The 19,119-nt window shown below is 44.5% G+C and overlaps 2 protein-coding genes across 7 annotated transcripts in view; both read left to right on the forward strand.

Annotated features, from left to right (window-relative positions):
* The first annotated feature begins 699 nt into the window (after positions 1-699).
* On the forward strand, positions 700-3,508 carry HSPA2 (heat shock protein family A (Hsp70) member 2). Of its 3 annotated transcripts, none has more exons than XM_045451217.1 (2): positions 700-721; positions 1,065-3,508. In XM_045451217.1, the coding sequence occupies exon 2, from the start codon at positions 1,105-1,107 to the stop codon at positions 3,022-3,024; it is 1,920 nt and encodes a 639-aa protein (XP_045307173.1). In that variant the 5' UTR covers positions 700-721; positions 1,065-1,104; the 3' UTR covers positions 3,025-3,508. The 3 variants fall into 3 exon arrangements, with proteins under 3 accessions (XP_045307173.1, XP_045307171.1, XP_045307172.1); XM_045451215.1 differs by having other exon boundaries at positions 709-930; XM_045451216.1 differs by lacking the exon at positions 700-721 and adding an exon at positions 868-889.
* Positions 3,509-8,731: 5,223 nt separating this feature from the next.
* PPP1R36 (protein phosphatase 1 regulatory subunit 36) overlaps positions 8,732-19,119 on the forward strand; it is a 45,814-nt gene continuing 35,426 nt past the window's right edge. Inside the window, exons 1-2 of one of the 4 annotated variants that reach the window (XM_045451235.1) lie at positions 8,732-8,949; positions 9,783-9,847. In XM_045451235.1, the coding sequence (XP_045307191.1) occupies positions 8,806-8,949; positions 9,783-9,847 (209 nt within the window). In that variant the 5' untranslated portion in view covers positions 8,732-8,805. The remainder of the gene's footprint in view (positions 8,950-9,782; positions 9,848-19,119) is intronic. The other 3 variants (XM_045451234.1, XM_045451231.1, XM_045451232.1) reach the window with 3 other exon arrangements.

Here is a 19,119-nt window from a genome sequence, read left to right on the forward strand (position 1 = left end):
AATCAGGGAGCTCTAAGAGGCAGGACAAGCAGGAAAAATGGAGAGCGAGGTGGAGAAAGTTTAAACCCTGGGAGGACGACTCGCAGCCGCTTCCCGATCTCCAATTGTGCAGGCCGCCCGCGCGCGGGCAGAAAAACCGTCGGCCTCTCAGGTCGCACCGGCCGGCTACTGCTGTCCCGCCCGCCAGGCGGTTTTTATCGAGCGCTCACACCCACAGAGACGCTGCGAAGCACGCAAAGTAAAATTCCAGGAGGCCGACGTCCCGTCTCAGGAACTTCAAAGTCATTTTTGTCCCCGCTGGAGGAAGCCGCCCTCACGCCCAGGCCACGCCAACTCCCAGTCCCTTCCGTTTGAAGGGCGCAGGAGGAAAAAAAAAAAAAACAAAACCCGGCTCTGGACCTAGTTTCTTAGAGCAACCAACTCCGAAGGAACTGCCCCCACCCCAGCGTGTTAGATTGGTTGGGATACTCGGCTTTGAGACGCATTTAAGGTCTCAGGAACTGAGCGAAGCGCTCAGGTGGCGCCGCTCTCCCGACTCCGCTTCCGCGTCTCCTCCTTGCGCCACGCCTCAGCTTTCCCTTCCCCACCCACTTGGGAGTCCGAGCTGCTTATTGGTTGCATGCCCTGCCAATCCAGCGGACGTTGACGAATCCCGCCTTAGGAAAGGCAAAGAACGAACTAAAGCGCCTACACCTGGCCGGGGGGCGCGAGCCTAACGCTCGTAAGCGGGTGGCTGCGCGCGTGGAAGGGCGGCTGGAGGCCGCTGGGGAGACCCGGTGGGGGGGCTTCATTTGCATAACGGCCGCCCCCGCCTCTGAGCGCCGGCCGGGGTCCCGCCCCTCACCCAACTAGAAATCTGTTGGGCTACGGGCGGGTCACTCCGACCCAGGCAAGCCTGTGGCGGGCGGTCCTGGGAGCGGATTGGCTCCGGTAGTTTCCAGAAGGCGGCAGGGAGGCGGCTATAAGAGCAGGGAGCCGACCAGGGGGAGTGGGAGACGGTGTCTGCGCTCGCGGTGTCTAGTGCGAGGCGACCGTTAGTTGACGCCGCAGGTTTTCTGTCCTAGGTGTTGCCGCCTAACGTCGCTTGCCTATCTTTCAGTCAGGATGTCTGCCCGCGGCCCGGCTATCGGCATCGACCTGGGCACCACCTACTCGTGCGTGGGGGTCTTCCAACATGGCAAGGTGGAGATCATCGCCAACGACCAGGGCAACCGCACCACCCCCAGCTACGTGGCCTTCACCGACACCGAGCGCCTCATCGGCGACGCCGCCAAGAACCAGGTGGCCATGAATCCCACCAACACCATCTTCGACGCCAAGAGGCTGATCGGACGGAAGTTCGAGGACTCCACGGTGCAGTCGGACATGAAACATTGGCCGTTCAGGGTGGTGAGCGAGGGAGGAAAGCCCAAAGTGCAGGTGGAGTACAAGGGAGAGATAAAGACCTTCTTCCCGGAGGAGATCTCCTCCATGGTCCTCACTAAGATGAAGGAGATCGCCGAAGCCTACCTGGGAGGCAAGGTGCAGAGCGCGGTCATCACGGTCCCGGCCTATTTCAATGACTCGCAGCGCCAGGCCACCAAGGACGCGGGCACCATCACGGGCCTCAACGTGCTGCGCATCATTAACGAGCCCACCGCGGCGGCCATTGCCTACGGCCTGGACAAGAAGGGCTGCGCCGGCGGCGAGAAGAACGTGCTCATCTTTGACCTGGGCGGCGGCACCTTCGACGTGTCCATCCTGACCATCGAGGACGGCATCTTCGAAGTGAAGTCCACGGCCGGCGACACCCACCTGGGCGGCGAGGACTTCGACAACCGCATGGTGAGCCACCTGGCGGAGGAGTTCAAGCGCAAGCACAAGAAGGACATTGGGCCCAACAAGCGCGCTGTGCGGCGACTGCGTACCGCCTGCGAGCGCGCCAAGCGCACCTTGAGCTCGTCTACGCAGGCGAGCATTGAGATCGACTCGCTGTACGAGGGCGTGGACTTCTACACGTCCATCACCCGCGCCCGCTTCGAGGAGCTCAACGCTGACCTGTTCCGCGGAACCCTGGAGCCGGTGGAGAAGGCTCTGCGTGACGCCAAGCTAGACAAAGGCCAGATCCAGGAGATCGTGCTGGTGGGCGGCTCCACCCGCATCCCCAAGATCCAGAAGCTGCTGCAGGATTTCTTCAACGGCAAGGAGCTGAACAAGAGCATCAATCCCGACGAGGCGGTGGCCTACGGAGCCGCGGTGCAGGCGGCCATTCTCATCGGGGACAAGTCAGAGAACGTGCAGGACCTCCTGCTGCTCGACGTGACCCCGTTGTCGCTGGGCATTGAGACGGCTGGCGGCGTCATGACCCCGCTCATCAAGAGAAACACCACGATCCCTACTAAGCAGACGCAGACCTTCACCACCTACTCTGACAACCAGAGCAGCGTGCTGGTGCAGGTGTACGAGGGCGAACGGGCCATGACCAAGGACAATAACCTGCTGGGCAAGTTCGACCTGACCGGGATTCCCCCCGCGCCCCGCGGGGTCCCCCAGATCGAGGTAACCTTCGACATCGACGCCAACGGCATCCTCAACGTCACCGCCGCTGACAAGAGCACCGGTAAAGAAAACAAAATCACCATTACCAACGACAAGGGTCGTCTGAGCAAGGACGACATTGACCGGATGGTGCAGGAAGCGGAGCGGTACAAGTCGGAAGATGAGGCCAATCGTGACCGGGTCGCCGCCAAAAATGCGGTAGAGTCCTATACCTACAACATCAAGCAGACGGTGGAAGACGAGAAACTGAGGGGCAAGATTAGCGAGCAGGACAAAAACAAGATCCTCGACAAGTGCCAGGAGATGATCAACTGGCTCGACAGAAACCAGATGGCGGAGAAAGATGAGTATGAACACAAGCAGAAAGAGCTCGAAAGAGTGTGCAACCCCATCATCAGCAAACTTTACCAAGGCGGTCCTGGCGGCGGCGGCAGCGGCGGCGGTTCTGGAGCCTCCGGGGGACCGACCATCGAGGAAGTGGACTAAGCTTGCACTCGAGTCAGCGTAAACCTCTTTTCCTTTCTCTTTTTTTTTCTTCTCTTTTTTTCCCCCCTTTGAAATGCCTTTGTGCCAAGTCTGAGGTCTGTTGCTGGAAGTCTTTAGCCCGTGTATGCATATAAAAGGAAGGGTGCAACAACTTAGTTTAATTATAAAAGGTTAGTTCTACAGTTTGATTTTTAAAACCATTATTTGAGGTTTCTCTTTAACGCATTTTGGGTGTTTGCTGACTTGAGCATTTTTGAGTAGCTTAGTTTGTGCATGGAGATTTATTTGAAATGAGAAACCTGAAGTTTGCACACAAGTTCTGTGGAAGCTTGGTAACAATAAAACATATAGAAGCTTGAATTGTTTATTTTTATGTACTACTTTAAGATTAAAATGAACGTTTAGTAACGTTAAGGACAGGCATACTTTTTGCAAACAAATGCATAAATACAAATTTAAAGTAAAGCTGAAATTGATGTCAAAATTACTGTCTTGGAGTTTTTACTTTTCCCTTCTTACAGTTTTAAACATGTTGGTCTTAAGGAGATTAGTATGAGGTGACGTGTGTCTAAGTCAGTCTTGTCTAATTCTCAGATGAGATTCCTGCTTTGAATTACCAATAATTTAAGAGGAGAAGATCTGGGTAAACTTGCTCCCTCCTTTTAATAAAGAAACCAGACAGGTCTGGTGTACCCAGTGTACCCAGACTCCTTAGGCTTGGCTTAAGTGTTCAAGTAAAAATCCACCGGAATATTCCAGCAGAATACAAACTATATTCTGGGGTTAAGTATAAAGTAAACACTGGGGCAGGAGTTGTCCTCTGACAATAGCCTTAGTATGGAACAAGTTGCTTTTTGTGCATGCAGGTGCCTGAAACAGGAGCCAGCAGAGCAAACTTCAAAGCCACTTAATATTAGAGTCCAATGTAGTCAAACTTGTTTTTAACTTTAATTTTCTAGTGAAACAGCTCAACTTGTGAGCTAATAAGGCTGTGTTTTCAATAGTTACCATTACTTGGGGGATAGAGGGAGATAAAGACTTTTTTTTTTTTTTTCTGATTTGAGAATCCTAATGCTTTTGCAATACCTGCCTTAACTCACTAGAATAGAGTTCTTTTCTAAAAGAGAAAAGTGCAAGATAGTCCTGTGTTTTGTTAATACACAACATACCTATTTTCTCATATATTTGATTTGAGATTGTTACAGATAAGAATATTGTAACCCTTTGGGATCCACTATCCTGGGCTTAAGCTTTAAAATCCACATCCGTTGGAGAAGGGGGTTCATGTTTGTATTTTTTAGCGGAATGACACTTCTGCTTTGTTCTGATTTATTCTCTTTAAGGGGAACTTGGGAAACATTCAGTAAATCTGATTGGAAAACACAGTTAACCTAATGTGTTCATCACATATAGACACTTCGATATCTCTTTTCAAGTGATGTAGATTTGCTCCATGTTGTTCATAAGATAACAGTGAATTATAGAAGCTACGTTTTTAGTAGTGGACCCTTCTGTATCATGTAGAGAGATTAATATTTTAAATAATATAAAAACTAGAGAACAAATTAGCCTAAAAATGTTGAGCTTTATAATAAGCCTGACCTACAAGAGCTGACTCGTATGTACATTAAGTTTTATTTTTTAATTTTTTAAGCAAAGTCATTTGAGTGGATGGGAGTGAAATAAAAAGGCAATATTGAAATTGTCTCAAAATAAACTTAAAAAATATTTAAGGAAATTGCTCTTTACACTGAAAAGCTGGTAACTCAGGTATTTTAATGTCAATGCCACATTGGTGGAAAGTTTTCAGCAAGGAGGCATTAAGAGTGTTTAACTACAGATAGCATCACATAAATATTTGACAAATTACCTTAGTACTAACAGAATCAGGTGAATACTAGCATTAGAGTGATGTTTAACATGAATTTTTTCCAACCTAATGCTCATTCTATTAACCTTTTCTTAGTCCTTTATTTGTTGAAAGCACTTATCCCTTGCTCTAACTTCAAAATATAATGGAATCTTTCTGTAAGTGCAAAAGGGCAATTTGGTAATAGTATGTTTCATTTTAGACCTTTCTTTAGAAATTAGTTTCTAAAGTATCAGAAAAAATGACCAATGGTAGTCTCTTTGACTATCCTATGGCGTGGCCTCTGGTAACTTGCCATAACACAAATATCAGTATGCAGATACTGCATTTTCTGTTATTCTGAAAAGTAATTTGCAAAACTCCCAGCCTTCTTGAGTGTTTTTAATTTTGTCTTCTCGAATTTATCTAGATCTGAATATTGCAAAGATAAAGGCACCAAACTAGCCATTCAGTGTTTCCATGGGTCATTTGAAACCGGTAACTGGATAACTCCTGGGAACTCCTTAGCAGATGTTAGATCAGCCATAGTCAAATGACAATGGAAAAAGTACTTGATGTTGAATGAGGCTAAATTACAGTTTAAGGAATAATTAGCATCACTTGAACTTGAAAGTAGTGTTACACTAGGGACTAGTCATGTCTAAGGCTAATGCAGTACATACAGAATGCTAAGGGATTAAAAACATTTCTCAGATGGGCACTTAAATCCTTACCTGAATGTCTGACTAATATAGTTCCTGTTTTGAGGCAGTAAGTCTAAACACCTGTCAAAATAAGACCTAGCAGGTTGTTTACAGGATTTGAGACCCAGAAATTTCAAAACAAGCTTACTCTAAATTTTTTATTGCATTAGTTTGATGTGTATAGTGGTAATTAATGGTTGTTCATGAGGAGATTTTTTTTTTTTAAGTTTATTTTTGAGGAGGGGTGGAGGGGCAGAGAGAGAGAATTCCAAGTAGGCTCCATGCTCAGCACGAAGCTTGAGGAGAGGCTGGATCCCACGACCAACCACGAGATCAAAACCCTGAGATCACAACCTGAGCTGAAATCAAGAGTTGGATGCTTAACCAACTGAGCCACCCAGGCACCCTCATGAGGAGGTATTAATGCTGTTCACATCTTTAAACTTAGCATGCATAATAGGATATTTAATGTATCACCTGTATGATATATCAGGGAGACTTAATGAGAATTTCTTTATCCTATGAATTGAATGTAGTTTATAATGTGCTGTGAGGCATGTTCCCCTTGCTTTTGAACACTGGAATTAAAGTTTCAAAGAATCTCAAATCCATACATCACAAGACAATTGCTAAGGCAATATGTATGTTCAGGTTAAGGAACAACAACCTAAACAACCTAGTTTAGGTTAGGTTAAGGAATATTCAATTGCTTCTGTATAATGTCTAAATAGAAATGAGAAAACGGTTTTGAAGGGTTATCCTTAAGCATTAAAATTAGATACAGAAAAGTTGATACATTCCTTAAAAATTATGGATCTTAGAAAAAGAGCCCAATATTTATTCTTGAGATAGCTCTCGGAATACTTCAGAGTATATGCATTTCTGAGATTTAATAGGGTGATGTTTAGTGTTGAAATGTCTTTCCCTCAGAACAAATTAAGAAGCTATAGGTTCTTTTCCTCTTTCAGTTTAGGTTGTTTGTGAATTGAAGATTGAGGAAATAAGCAACCAAAAATGGAGTTGATCTTCAAATACTGGAATTGCTATTTTCTTACATGTTAGTTTTTATTTAATGTTTATTTTTGAGAGAGAGCATGCGGGCACAAGTGGAAGAGGGGCAGAGAGAGAGAGAGAGAGACAGAATCTGAAGCAGTCTCCAGGCTCTGAGCTGTCAGTGCAGAGCCCAAGGCAGAGCTCAAACAAACTGTGAGATCATGACCTCAGCTGAAGTTGGATGCTTAACCAACTGAGCCACCCAGGTGTCCCAAAAATCTTTTTTTTTTCTTTTTTTAGAGGAAGGGAGAGGGGCAGAAGAAGAGAGGGAGAATCCTAAGCAGGCTCCATACTCAGTGCAGAGCCCAAATTGGGGCTCGATCCCACGACCCTAGGAGCAAGACCTGAATTGAAATCAAGAGTCTGTTGCTCAGCTGACTAAGCCATCCGGGCACCCCTCACATGTTAGTTTTTAAAGGTAGAATTATAATACTTTGAAAATCTCTCCATTATGACTTTTTCATATATAAGTATACATTATATTCAGTTAATGTCTTTGGCCTAAAATCTGCGATCAGCAATTTAGTTCTATCTTACGTGCTCTTAGTTACATGACCTTGAGAAGTTTCTCTTCATTAGGCAAACAAAACAAAACAAAACAAAACAAAACAAAACAAAACAATTTCCCTCACAGGACACTTGAAACTGTTAAATATTTAGAATAGTGCCTTTATCCCTACTTTATAACATCATGAATTGTTTTTTTAAAGGGAAAATTTTTTGTCATGTTCCTTTTATGTAGATCATCGGAGTTCTCAACTCTTATTTTTTACCTTAATTTTGTACATTAGACAGCTTGAAGTTAATCTATGGTGAAGTATAAAAGGTCTTTGGTTTTCCGTTTGCATTTCTTCATTCACTGGGATAAACTGAAGAGGTTGACTGAAGTGTGGTCTTCCTGATAATGGTTGTGAGGTGAATGGATTCTACCCAGAGTCCTTGGTGTTTCTCAGACTTCTGTGGAGCTTCAGCTCATTTCTCTCTGTCCTCCCCACCCCAAGTGATATACATTGTTAGATGAAAAACTCTTAGTGACTGGGGTTTTCTTACTCCTATTTCAAGTGAGCCATTCACCATGTATATAATAGGCCAGTCCTGAGGCCACAGCCTCAAAGCCCCACTGCCAGTGGATAGGTGGGTTTCCATATAATCTGAACAGCAGCGGACTGGAGTGGAACATGAATCTAGCTGGTTACAGTTTTATACCACCGGAACCAGTGATTGTGTTATCAAGTAGACTGGGAGGGCGAGGTAAGGGGAAGCAGTGGGATGGCTACTGCCATACGTTTTAAATTTATGGGAGTAAAGTTACCAACTATTTACTGAGGAGCTCTTAATCGTATTAGGCTACGGGGATAAAACAAAGGCAGAATATATTAGGCATTCTCAATAATGTAGTGACATCTAGCATTGCTTACATCAGTGTTGGAAGGGGAAAAAAAATACCAACGTCTGCGTATCTACTCGGTTGCAAGAAGGAATTAGAAGACACATGATTTGAAAAGTGAAAAGCGGACACGTGAAAATGTTATTGAATACTCATGGACACGAAGCAAGTTTTCTTAGAGCAACACTAATTTTGAGTTCAGAAGGGCGGTGCTTTATACACATTCCTCCTTAAAAATCCTCCTAATTCCTGATTTGGGTATCTTCGGACAGAGGTTCAGAGTTGCCTTGCCCTGGGTCAACACATCTAGTTATGCAGTAGAACCAAGTTAAGAAACCTGATTTCCACGCATCCTTCCCTGAACCTCCCCCACACCCCCCACACCCCCATCGACTTAATCCCAACCTGGATTTGAAATTTAGTGCTAGTAAATTTAGTGCGAGTAAATCGGGACAAAGGGATCTTCCCTATGAAACTGGATCTTGGTATTCCAATTACGAACGAAGACAATTCAGTGCTTTGCCTCACAGCTGGAAGGCCAGGTAGAATCGACCCCTGCAGAAATAAACCCTGGGCAGCTACACCACGGATACGCCAAAAAGGCGCCACGGCAAAGGTAGAAAGTAGATGGAGCCCCGCGAGGGCCGGATCGGGCGGAGGCGCCTCCCGCACCGCGTGCGCAGCCTCGCAGAGCCGCGGCCCCTCTGCCCGCCCGCTGCGTTCGCTGAGCCCGCGGCGGAAGCAGGGTCCCCACCCCCTCCCACCCCCCCGCCCTCCGCCCTGCGGCCATGGTTGCCCAGCGCGAGCGCGCAGTTGCCTGGGCGACAGTGAGGGGCTGGCTGGGAGAGGCCATGCATCAGGTGACGGTGACGGTGCCGGAGCTTTATTCCCGGAGGAAGCGGACAGAGGGGCAGGGGGCTTCCTCGCCGGAGGTAAGCGCAGCCTTCCTTGGTCGCCCCCACTCCCGAGGCAGGGGCAGGCCGGCCCTGCCGCCTCCTTCCAGCCCGCAGCTCCCGGGGCGCCCTCCACCCCGACTCAGCTCCGGCCGGGCGGCACTCAGAGATGTGGGCAGCTGTGCCTACGAAACCCAAACTATGGAGGTGTACTCGGCCAAAGGGCAGAATTGAATCCTGGCTCCTCACCGGGATATTTAGATGTTTCATAAAGTTCCACCTCACCACCTCTAATTTGTTGGTTGCAAAAGAAATAGCCTTCCTGCGCAGGAAGCTGTCCTGCTCGGGGCGGGGGGGGGGGGGGGGGGGCGGGGGGTGCGATCCGCGGAAAGAAAAGGCTGGTGGGTTGGAAGCTACCACTACTGAAAAAGTAAGCTGGTTCTTTGCCTACTTCCTCTGGGCGGGGTCGGTTCGAGCAGGCTCCCCTGCCTGTTATGGGTGTCTTAACTCCTCTGTTGAGGCTGCCCTGGGCATCAGTTTATTGTGGTCTGAGTCGCAGTTCTTCGGTCAATTGCTATGATGAGCCTTGAGACAGTAGTGCAGGCTAAGTGAAGAAGTTTCCTTCCTTCCCTTCCTTTTCCTCCTCTTTCCCTTATTTCTCTCTCCCTTCTCTTCTACCGAAACTACATCTGAAAACAAGATGGGTAAAATCCTGGCTTCAAGATAAAAACAAACCAACCCCACAACACTTGAAGATACTACATCTTTATTGAATAAAGAGCGGCTAGTGGGAATTGTTAAAAGCTCATTATGCCATGTGTATTGTAAATTGAGTTTTTAATTATATTTGCTGCAATCATTTCATTTTACAGCAATTGGGATTACGATTAGGGATGTGGTACTGGAAAGATGAAACCAGAACTCTTGAATTCAGAAGGTAAATTTTATTAAAACTTTATTGTAGCTTTTATAAAAATTGCATGTGCCCGGAGTAAAAAAAAAAAAAAACAATACAGAAGAATATAATGAGCAAAATAAATACTGCTGAAATCCAACCATCTAGAGAAAACCATTTTGGTGAGCAGCCGTCCAGATATCATTTTCTGATAACATTTATCAGCTGCTTCCTATGGACCAGACACTGTGCTAATCAGTTTGCCAACCGTTTCAAAAAGCTGCATGTTCATCCAGTTTTACAGATGAAGAAACTGAAGTCAAAGGGTTAAGCAATTGGAGGAAAACTAAGTGACTTGGCCAAATCACACAGCTCACAGGTGACTAAGATGATTGAAATCTAGGTCTGTTTGGCTCAGGGTACATACTCTTAACTGCTTTATAAAATTGCCTCTTTGAGTTATAGAAATATAATTGTACATTAATGGGACCGTATTATACTTGCGCAATAGACAGCCAATTCTACAAGGTAAAATTATTAAATTAGAAAAAACTGGTTTTAATCTCCATTGAGAAAATACTGACTCTATTAAGTGCATCACTAAACTAATAATACTAGCCACTGTCTGCCATGCTGTGTGCCTATTATGTGGCCGACATTTGTATGTTTTCTGATTCTTAAACAGCCATGGAAAGTGAGCATTATTATTATCTCCATTTTAGAGGTGAAGAAATAAGGCTCAGGAGACTGAGCAATTGAACCAAAGTCCTACAGCCAGTAAGTAGCAAAACTGACATTTTGAACCACAGTTTGATGCCAGAGCCCTTCCCACCATAGACAGTGTCTCCCTCCTTTAGACTGTAAGCCCCTCAGTGGCAGGAACTGTCTTATTCATCTTTGTGTCCCTTGAAGGAGCTGTCTGTAGAACTTCACAGAGTAGGCCCTCACCAGATGTTTATTTAATATTTCAATACACCAACTAGATTCAAGTAGAGGAAGGCTAGAGGCAGGGGACCAGTTTAAAAGCTAGCTGTGGGAGGTTTACAGATAGTTGCCCAGGTACGAAACCATGAGTCAGCACGAAGTCCACGTTAGGAGGAATAGAGAGAAGGGTACAGGACTAAGAAATACTTAAGAGGTGGAACTGACAGGATTTTGGACAGAATGGATAAGATGTGAAGGGAGAGGGAGAGGAGGTGCTTAGGCTGACTCCCAGTGTCTCTCTTGGGTGATGGGGTGGCTGCGATTGCCCTTCTCCTGTATGCAGAATAATAGACAAAACTGTGATGTGCCTGAGGTTACTATGACACGTTCACATGCACATGTCTCTTAGGCTGTTGGACAAATGGGCCTGGAGGTCAGGAGAGGCTAAGCAGATGTAGTTTATAGTTACATCATAGGTAAAATGACATTTGATGGCAATTAAACAATAATTTAAAAAATCAAATGTTACATTTTATAGAATGTTTGTTTCGGTATTGCTGTGTAGTTTGTCATTTCCAAAGTGGTGATCTCAAATTTTGTCTGCAAATGTGTCACAAAATTTTGTTGTCTAGCTCCCCAAATATCACACTCAGTGAGTGTGAGATAGACAGTGAGAAGGACAGAAAGAGCTTTGGGATTAGCCCGCCACGATAATGGAGTCAGAATACAAGTTAAATACATGTTACAACACCAGATAATGTGGGTAGAAATTTTAAGTGCCAAAATGTTCTTTTCTCAATCTTCATGTATATTTAAAGGCCATCTCAGTCCTCTCTTTTTTGATGAAGGTGGACCATACTTTTTACTTACTGATATTCTTTGTAAATGAAATTAATTTGCAGTATATTTCAAACTGATTTTCAGTGTGACTGGTAACTCCGATAACTAAAATCCTTGCAAGTCTGATTTTGCTAGTTTTTTTTTTCTTACAGCATTATTAAAGTTTTTTTAGGTAAATGTAACATTTGAAATTTTTTGTATGGGAAGAGAGGTGCCTGGGTGGCTCAGTTGGTTAAGCATCTGTTGATTTTGGCTCGGGTTGTAATCTCGTGGTTCATGGGCTTGAGCCCCATGTCACGCTCTGCTCTGACAGTATGGAGACTGCTTGGGATCCTCTCTCTCCCTCTCTCTCTACCCCTTCCCTGCTTGCTCTCTCTGTCTCTCTCTCAAAATACCTAAATAAACACTAAAACAATTTTTTTAAACTTTTTTTAAATGTTTATTTTTGAAAGAGAGCAGGACAGAGCATGAGTGGGGGCAGGGGGCAGAGAGAGATGGAGACACATGACCCAAAGCAGGCTCCAGGCTCTGAGCTGTCAGCACAAAGCCCGATGTGGGGCTCAAACTCAAGAGGTGCGAGGTCATGACCTGAGCTGAAGTCCCACGCTCAACCGACTGAGCCACCCAGGTGCCCCCAAAAAACTTTTTGTAATGGAAGATTTCAAGGATGTACAAAAGTGGGAGAAGGGTATAATGAACTCCAACATTCCCATGATGCAGCATGAACAGTCACCAAATTAAGATCCACTTCATATCATCCACACCCATCTACTCCACCTCTTGATTATTTATTAAAAAAAAATTTTTTTTTAACGTTTATTTATTTTTGAGACAGAGAGAGACAGAGCATGAACGGGGGAGGGGCAGAGAGAGGGAGACACAGAATCTGAAACAGGCTCCAGGCTGAGCGGTCAGCACAGAGCCTGACGGGGCTCCAACCCACGGACCGTGAGATCATGACCTGAGCCGAAGTCGGACGCTTAACCGACCGAGCCACCCAGGCGCCCCACCTCTTGATTATTTTTAAGCAAATTCCAGACATCGTATCATTTCATCTATAAATATCTCAGTCTTTATCTAAAAAAATAAGCACTCTCTTAAAAAATAAACCTTACTACTTATGCATTTACAAATGGAAATGGTAATTTCTTTATATCATCATATATTCAATTTGCATTCAGGTATCTACTCTTCTCAACCTTTCAGTTCCTGGCTTCTTTCCTGAATGAGTGGCACTGGAAATCTTTTTTTTTTTAATTAATTAATTAATTAATTTTTAAATTTACATCCAAGTTAGTTAGCATATAGTACAACAAGGATTTCAGGAGTAGATTCCAGTGATTCATCCCCTAGGTATAACAGCCAGTGCTCATCCCAACAAGTGTCTTCCTTAATGCTCCTTACCCATTTAGCCTATCCCCCCTCCTACAACCCCTCCAGCAACCCTCTGTTCTCTATATTTAAGAGTCTCTTTTGCCTTGTCCCCCTCTCTGTTTTCATTTTATTTTTGCTTCCCTTTCCTTATGTTCATCTGTTTTGTATCTTAAAGTCCTCATATGAGTGAAATCATGTGATATTTGTCTTTGACTGATTTCACTTAGCATAATACCCTCTAGTTCCATCCACATAGTTGCAAATGGCAAGAGTTCATTCTTTTTGATTGCTGAGTAATACTCCATCTCACACACACACACACACACACACACACACACACACACACCACATCTTCTTTATCCATTCATACACCAATGGACATTTGGGCTCTTTCCATACTTTGGCTATTGTTGATAGTGCTGCCCTAAACGTTGGGGTGCATATGTCCCTTCAAAACAGCACACCTGTATCCCTTGGATAAATACCTAGTAGTGCAATTGCTGGGTTGTAAGGTAGTTCTATTTTTTTTTCTTTTTTTAACGTTTTTTATTATTTTTGAGACAGAGCATGAACAGGGGAGGGGCAGAGAGAGAGGGAGACACAGAATTGGAAGCTGGCTCCAGGCTCTGAGCCATCAGCCCAGAGCCCGACGCGGGGCTCGAACCCACGGAGCCCGAGATCGTGACCTGAGCTGAAGTCGGAAGCCCAACCGACTGAGCCACCCAGGTGCCCTGGTAGTTCTATTTTTAATTTTTTGAGGAACCACCATACTGTTTTCCAGAGTGGCTGCACCAGCTTGCATTCCCACCAGCAGTGCAAAAGAGATCCTCTTTCTCCGTATCGTCACCAACATCTGTTGTTGCCTGAGTTGTTAATGTTAGCCATTCTGACAGGTGTGAGGTGATATCTCATTGTGGTTTTGATTTGTATTTCCCTGATGATGAGTGATGTTGAGCATTTTTTCATATGTCGGTTGGCCATCTGGATGTCTTTGGAGAAGTGTCTATTCATGTCTTTTGTCCATTTCTTCACTAGATTATTTGTTTTTTGGGTGTTGAGTTTGATAAGTTCTCTATAGATTTTGGATCCTAACTCTTTCTGATACGTCCTTTGCAAATATCTTCTCCCATTCCGTTGGTTGCCTTTTACTTTTGCTGATTGTTTCCTTCTCTGTGCCGAAGCTTTTTATTTTGATGAGGTCCCAATAGCTCATTTTTGCTTTGGTTTCTCTAGCAACACGGAGATGTGTTGAGTAAGAAGTTGCTGCAGCTGAGGTCAAAGAGGTTTTTGCCTGCTTTCTCCTCTAGGATTTTGATGGCTTCCTGTCTTACGTTTAGGTCTTTCATCCATTTTGAGTTTATTTTTGTGTATGGTGTAAGAAAGTGGTCCAGGTTCATTTTTCTGCATGTTGCTGTCCAGTTTTCCCAGCATCATTTGGGGAAGAGACTGTCTTTATTCCATTGGATAGTCTTTCCTGCTTTGTCATAGGTTAGTTGGCCATACGTTTGTGGGTCCATTTCTGGGTTCTCTATTTTGTTCCATTGATCTGAGTGTCTGTTTTTGTGCAAGTAACATCCTGTCTTGAGGATTACAGCTTTGTAATACAGCTTGAAGTCCAGGATTGTGATGCTTCCAGCTTTGGTTTTCTTTTTCAGGATTGCTTTAGCTATTCAGGGTCTTTTGTGGTTCCATACAAATTTAGGATTGTTTGTTCTAGCTCTGTGAAGAATGCTGGTGTTATTTTGATAGGGATTGCATTGAATATGTAGATTGCTTTGGGTAGTATTGACATTTTAACAATATTTGTTCTTCCAATCCAGGAGCATGGAATATTTTTTCTTTTTTTTTTTTTTTTTTTTGTGTTCAGTTTTTTCATAAACTTTCCATAGTTGTTTTTTTTTTTTTTTTTTTTCCCATAGTTTTCAATGTATAGATTTTTCACCTCTTTGGGTAAGTTTATTCCTAGGTATTTTATGGTTTTTGGTGCAATTATAAATGGGATTGATTCCTTGATTTCTCTTTCTGTTGTTTCATTATTGGTGTATAGGAATGCAACTGATTTCTGTGTATTGATTTTATATCCTGGGACTTTGCTGAATTCATGGATCAGTTCTAGCAGGTTTTGGTGGAATCTTTTGGGTTTTCCATATAGAGTATCGTGTCATCTGTGAAGAGTGAAAGTTTGACTTCCCTCTGTGGCATTGGAAATCTTACCCTTCAGAGAAGACCTTGCTCTCTCTGTCACTGGCAATACCCCAAGAGGGATAACTGTATCAGAATAAAACAGGATATCCATAACCTCCACACAAGAAATGGACGCACAGTAATGGGTAGGGAAAGGATGGTCATTATTTCTTTTTTCTTTTTTTTTTTTTTTTTGAGAGAGAGAGAGAGAGAGAGCGCGCAAATGCACGAGTAGGGGTGGGGGTGGTAGAGGGAGAGAGAAGGAAATCTTAAGCAGGACTTGATCCCACAGCTCTGGAATCATGACTTGAGCTGAAATCAAGAGAGGGACGCTCAACTGACTGAGCCACCCAGGTGCCCTAGGCATTATTTCTTTTTTTTTTTTTTTTTTTTTTTAAATTTTTTTTTTTTTCAACGTTTATTTATTTTTGGGACAGAGAGAGACAGAGCATGAACAGGGGAGGGGCAGAGAGAGAGGGAGACACAGAATTGGAAACAGGCTCCAGGCTCTGAGCCATCAGCCCAGAGCCCGACGCGGGGCTCGAACTCATGGACCGCGAGATCGTGACCTGGCTGAAGTCGGACGCTTAACCGACTGCGCCACCCAGGCGCCCCTAGGCATTATTTCTTAATAGGCAGTTAAGGAAGAGACCTCAAAGAGTGGTTTGCAGGAAGACTTGGGTTCAAATCCTAGCTCTCCCACTTGCTAGGTGATTATCATTTGTCAGGTTACTTAGCCTCGCTAGTTATCGGTTCCCTTGTCTATAAAATGAAATCATAATGCCTTGTGAGGAGTAAATGAGGGTATTGCATAACTCATCAGCATGCATGCCCATTGCTTATTTCTTTTTTTAATTTTTTTTTTAAGATTTATTTTTGAGAGAGAGAGAGACAGAGCATGAACAGGGGAGGGCCAGAGAGAGGGAGACACAGAATCTGAAACAGGCTCCAGGCTCCAAGCTGTCAGCACAGAGCCCGATGCGGGGCTCGAACTCACGGACTGTGAGATCGTGACCTGAGCCCAAGTCGGCCGCTCAACCGACTGAGCCACCCAGGCGCCCCCATTGCTTATTTCTTAAAGAGGGAATAACTTTCTTCACAGGCCACCTCTGGGTTGTCCCATGAGGCAGGCTTCTCCCTGACATAGTGTCAGCAGTCCTACCCCTTCTACTCACAGCTGGGAGAGAACCAGCAGCTTGCTTGCATGAGTCTTTGCCAAGGTCATTGACTCCCCTGAGGACATACAGCTGAGGAAACTATACCTCCAGAAGCCCTGAACTTCTCTCATCTTTCATAATGGCCTGAGAGAAGAGTCTGATAACCAACTGAGGAGCTCTAATTTGTGTGGAAGCCAAGAGTGGTTCAACCCTCTGCATTTTAGTGGTGGGTTCTAGGGGAAAATAAGATTCTTTTTTTCCTCACTTATTTCAGGGCAAAGGGAAATGACATGATTATGTTGTAATATTAGAAATGTAACAAAATGTGGTCTGAGAAGGCGCAGATTCTAACTGGGTTGCCAGGTGGAGACCGCGGGAGGGCACAGAACGAGCTCAGACTGCTGTTCGGCAGCCAATCAGAGGTACAATTCAAAGGACAGCTTTTAGTTACTACTAGTGACACTTCCTAGTGATTTCAAATGCACTGTGAGCGTAGGCTGCCTGTAGAGCTACAGCAGGGCCCTCAACAGAGAGAAATCCTTCCCAAGAGCTGAGGTAGAGAATGACTTCAGTCAAGTGAAATACCTCTCAGACAAGTGTGAAGTACGGAAGGCATGTCCGAAGGTCAGAGAATAAGGACTAGAGGTTTAGCAGTACATGTCAGACTATTGGCTAAGGACAGGCACTCAGTGTCTTATTTTAAGGTGCTCTCATCTCAAATCATCTCAAGCAAATAGGGCAGGACGCTTTGAATTATAGGGATAAGACTGAGAAAAGGGCAGGAGACAGCAGATTTATTGGGTATATCTATCTTCTCTTCTAGAGAAGAGAAACCCTGGGAGGGCTGGTGACCTGTGACTTCCTTAGCGTGGGTAGGAAAGTTAACAGACAATGGCTTGTAAGTGGCTAAAACCATGTGATGATCCAAGGAAAAATGTGAAAAAACTTTGTGTCCTTGTTTAGGATGGTTATATGAAAGAAGGAGATACTAATCTGCACAAGGCATCTAGCAAGGAGAAACGGCTTCAAGGAGCCATTAGAAAATGTCAGGATATTTGGGGGATTTGATTATTTTGTTAAAGACTATCTAAATGGTCTGTCAATATAACATATCAACCATATAGTGTTTCTTTATATGTGCCTCTGTCAACTTTTTCCTAGTTATGCAGGTAATAAGTCAATATGTTCTTGTTTAAAAACTCAATATGGAAGTATACAGATTGGAAGGTAGATCTCTTCATCACCATTTCACCTCTCTGCCCCTTTCTGATCCCCTGTCTCTTTTTGGCAGTAGCCACCATCAACATTTGCTATTCTTCCATTTCTTTTTACCCATCCATGCCCTCAGTAGTTCAGCATACCTTCCCAGCATACCCAATCCTTGGAGACCAGGGATAAGAGGAGCACCAGAAATAATGAAAACCTTAGAAATCGTCCACTGACCAACTCAGTACCAATTGTCTTTTTTTTTTTAAGTTAGTTAGTTTATTTATTTACTTATTTATTTTGAGAGAGTCACATTGTAAGTGGGGGAGGAGCAGAGACGGAGGGAGAGAGAGAATCACAAGCAGACTCCATGCTGCCAGCACAGAGCCTGACATGGGGCTTGAACTCACGAACCCGCGAAATCATGACCTGAGCCGAAACCTAGAGTCTGACGCTTAACCAACTGTGCCACCCAGGCGCCCCTGGTGCCAATTATCTTTAAAAAAAAAAAAAAAGTTGAAAAATGCAAAGAATCATTCCCTTGCGGGGACACGATGTATATGCTTTTAGGAACTAACCTCTTCTACAACCTGAACACTGCTAGGAGGTTGGCAGAAACTCCGGGAAGAAGACAGAGTCAAACAGATTAACTTTATTATTCCCATGGAGAGGTATTTCTGTAAAATAATTACTTTGTGAGTAACATCAATCCCAGAAAATTTTCAGATGAAGTTGTTTTATAACTGTTGCGTCAAAAAACAAAACAAAAACACCCAACTGTTAAAAAACACACACAAAACTGTTGTGTCGACAGGGAGATAAAGAAAATATATATGATTGATATCCATCTTTAGAGAATGAGTAAAGTCTGGGGGAATGTGCTTCCATTACCACACCTACACGTAAGCAGAAAGACAAGAAACTGTGGGCAGAGATTAGGCTTCTGGGTTGTGTTATTGTGGCATTGTTTCAGGCGGAAAAATAAAAATCGTAATCCACGGTGGGTTTCCAAACCAGTGTATTTGGTAGACCCCACAATTCTCTGAGAAAATGCACGCTCTATAAGGCAGGAACTACATCCTGCTGGTCTACAAAACGTTTTTCTGGGTGGGGAGGGGGGTGGCACCTGGGTAGCTCAGCCAGTTGAGCATCCGACTTTGGCTCAGGTCATGATCTCGGAGTTTGTGAGTTCGAGCCCGCATTGGGCTCTGTGCTGATAGTTGGGAGCCTGGAGCCTGCTTCGGATTCTGTGTCTGCCTCTCTCTGTGCCCCTCCCCTACTCATGCTCTGTCTCCCTCTCTAATTGACGGAGCTAATGCTCTGTCTCTAATGCTCTGTCTCCCTCCCTCCTCTAATTTTTATTTAAAAAATTTTAAATAAATTAAAAAAAATTTATTTTAAAAATAAATTTTTAAAAAATGTTTATTTATTTTTGACACAGAGAGCATGAGCAGGCGAGGGGCAGAGAGAGAGGGAGACACAGAATCCGAAGCAGGCTCCAGGCTCCGAGCTGTCAGCACAGAGCCCGACGCGAGGCTCGAACTCACAGACCACGAGATCATGACCTGAGCTGAAGTCAGACGCTCAACTGACTGAGCCACCCAGGCGCCCCACCATTTTATTTTCAAT

Source organism: Leopardus geoffroyi, chromosome B3 (assembly GCF_018350155.1).
Source record: "Leopardus geoffroyi isolate Oge1 chromosome B3, O.geoffroyi_Oge1_pat1.0, whole genome shotgun sequence".
Lineage (NCBI taxonomy): Eukaryota > Metazoa > Chordata > Mammalia > Carnivora > Felidae > Leopardus > Leopardus geoffroyi.